Below are 1,966 nucleotides of genomic sequence, written 5' to 3'. Positions count from 1 at the left end.
AGCACAATCGCACATTCATGTACATAAGTATGTATGCATGTTTTTATTTGCCTGTGTATGTGTGCGCCAAAAAAAATGCGCGACTAACTATTTATTTAGAAGCCAATATTGTAATTTACATACATATACATACATACGTATTTTTATCGAGAAATTGCAGTACAATATTATTTTACGTAGTTACAATTACATACATACAATTTAATTATCGTTTAATACATACATACATACTACGTATATTACAAGGTAATTTCTATGCAAATATTTACAGATTACAAGCTGCAGCTGTCTTATTTGTAGGAATTAAAAATAACAAAAAAAATTTTATAAAATATACAAGCAACAAAATGCAAGCAACTAAGAGGTGAGCTAGATAACAAGCTTTGCTTTGTTTTCTTTCGCGAGCTATAGAGAATCTTAAGTTTACAAAAATATACTATATAATATAATTTTTTTACAAATTAAAATATATAAAAAATAAGCGCAGAGCGTTTGCTTCGCTTTGGCAACACTGGAAATATGAAAAGATGCATCAACTGCGTTTTTTTTTTTTTGTTATATATATATATATAGACCAATTAACTGTACATGGAATTTTTCGTAAGCGCTTATTCCGGAATTTTTTTTTATATATAATTGTATTTATTTGGTTTCACTTCTTATTGCACTTAATCGTTGTTAGTGTTTTTATGCTTTTTTTTTGTTTTTTTTTTCTCCCCAGCATCCACATCTAATCGACTCTGAGGCTTTGCTGCAGCATTCGCTGTTGCTCCAATAATCTCTCATGTTGTTGTTGCTGTAGTTGCAATTGTTGTCGCTGTTATTGTGCCTGTTATACCAGCAACGATACCTTTTGACAATTCATCGATGCCAATTGCGTATTGATAGAGGATGCAGCTGCTGCCGCCGCCGCCGCTGCCGCAGCAGCAGCGCCCATATTATTACTCCCTACACCACCGCCATCATGATGACCACCCACCAGGGGTGGCGCCAGGCCTTCATGTTGGCCCATTTGTGATGCCGCCGCCGCTGCTGCAGCCGCCATGAACTCTACTTTGCCGCCGAGATTGCGTTCGATTAGCGGTCGCAGATCGGTATGTTGGGTCTCTTTATGGCGTCGCAAATCGACCTTGCGCTGGAACGATTTGTGGCAGAGTTTGCAGGCAAACGGTTTGTAGCCGGTGTGTTTGCGTGAGTGTGTGATGAGGTTGGAACTCTGGCTGAACGCCTTGCCGCACACCGTGCATTTGTGGGGTTTTTCGCCTGGAAAGAGTGGAGAAAGGAAGAAAATTTAGTAATTCAAAAAGTAGAAGTTTTTAAGAAGATGAAAGGAAGCACAAAAAAAAATATAGGCGCTTTATCCGAATCTGAAGTCGGAATTCGAAAATTGGCGGCCTCTGATATTTTTCGATCTGGAAAAAACAACTTACTATAAATGTATTTCAACATGCAGTAACTGTTTCAGATGAGTATAAGGGAACCAACTTTTAAATTCATCGACTCAAAATCTATTCGGATTGAATAGTGCCGTTCACTGTACAAAACAAAAAAAAAAAATTTAAGTGGTGAATTCGACGGAAACATAACCAGCCAAAAAAAAAAATTAATAAAAATTCAGACAAATGAGGCTAGACCGAGCTAAAAAATAATAACTCGCCAGACCCAGATGTTGTACCTCACTAATAGAGCTCGCCGTGAAAATCGCACCAAGAAAATATCATCATTGAGTTGTTTCGGGAAGTTAAGGAATGTAAAAGAAAGTTGCTGATATTAACCACACACTTTTTACTGCTTTATAGAGCCGAAATACAGATAGGACATCGCGGGAAAATAATAACCTCATTATAGCGCACGACTGCTCTTCGAGTCTCCTCTGCCTATAGTACTAAGTGCCAAGTATAAAGCTACTGGAAACTAAGACAATAGAAATCACACAGAAAAAAAGGTATCAAACTTCGCCCACTCA

The 1,966-nt window shown here is 37.4% G+C and overlaps 1 protein-coding gene across 1 annotated transcript in view; it reads right to left on the bottom strand.

Moving 5' to 3' along the window:
• Positions 1–286: 286 nt before the first annotated feature.
• The window catches only part of sens-2 (zinc finger transcription factor senseless-2), a 71,277-nt gene continuing 69,597 nt past the window's right edge, over positions 287–1,966 (bottom strand). Inside the window, exon 5 of the mRNA XM_017614001.1 lies at positions 287–1,263. Within this exon, the coding sequence (XP_017469490.1) occupies positions 833–1,263 (431 nt within the window). The 3' untranslated portion in view covers positions 287–832. The remainder of the gene's footprint in view (positions 1,264–1,966) is intronic.

The sequence above is a fragment of the Rhagoletis zephyria genome, unplaced genomic scaffold (genome assembly GCF_001687245.7).
Source record: "Rhagoletis zephyria isolate East Lansing unplaced genomic scaffold, Rhagoletis_zephyria_1.1 Rzeph_scaffold_00754, whole genome shotgun sequence".
In the NCBI taxonomy this organism is placed as follows: Eukaryota; Metazoa; Arthropoda; class Insecta; order Diptera; family Tephritidae; genus Rhagoletis; species Rhagoletis zephyria.
Note: the sequence above shows the minus strand (reverse complement) of the source record. Positions and strands in the feature narration are given on the sequence as shown.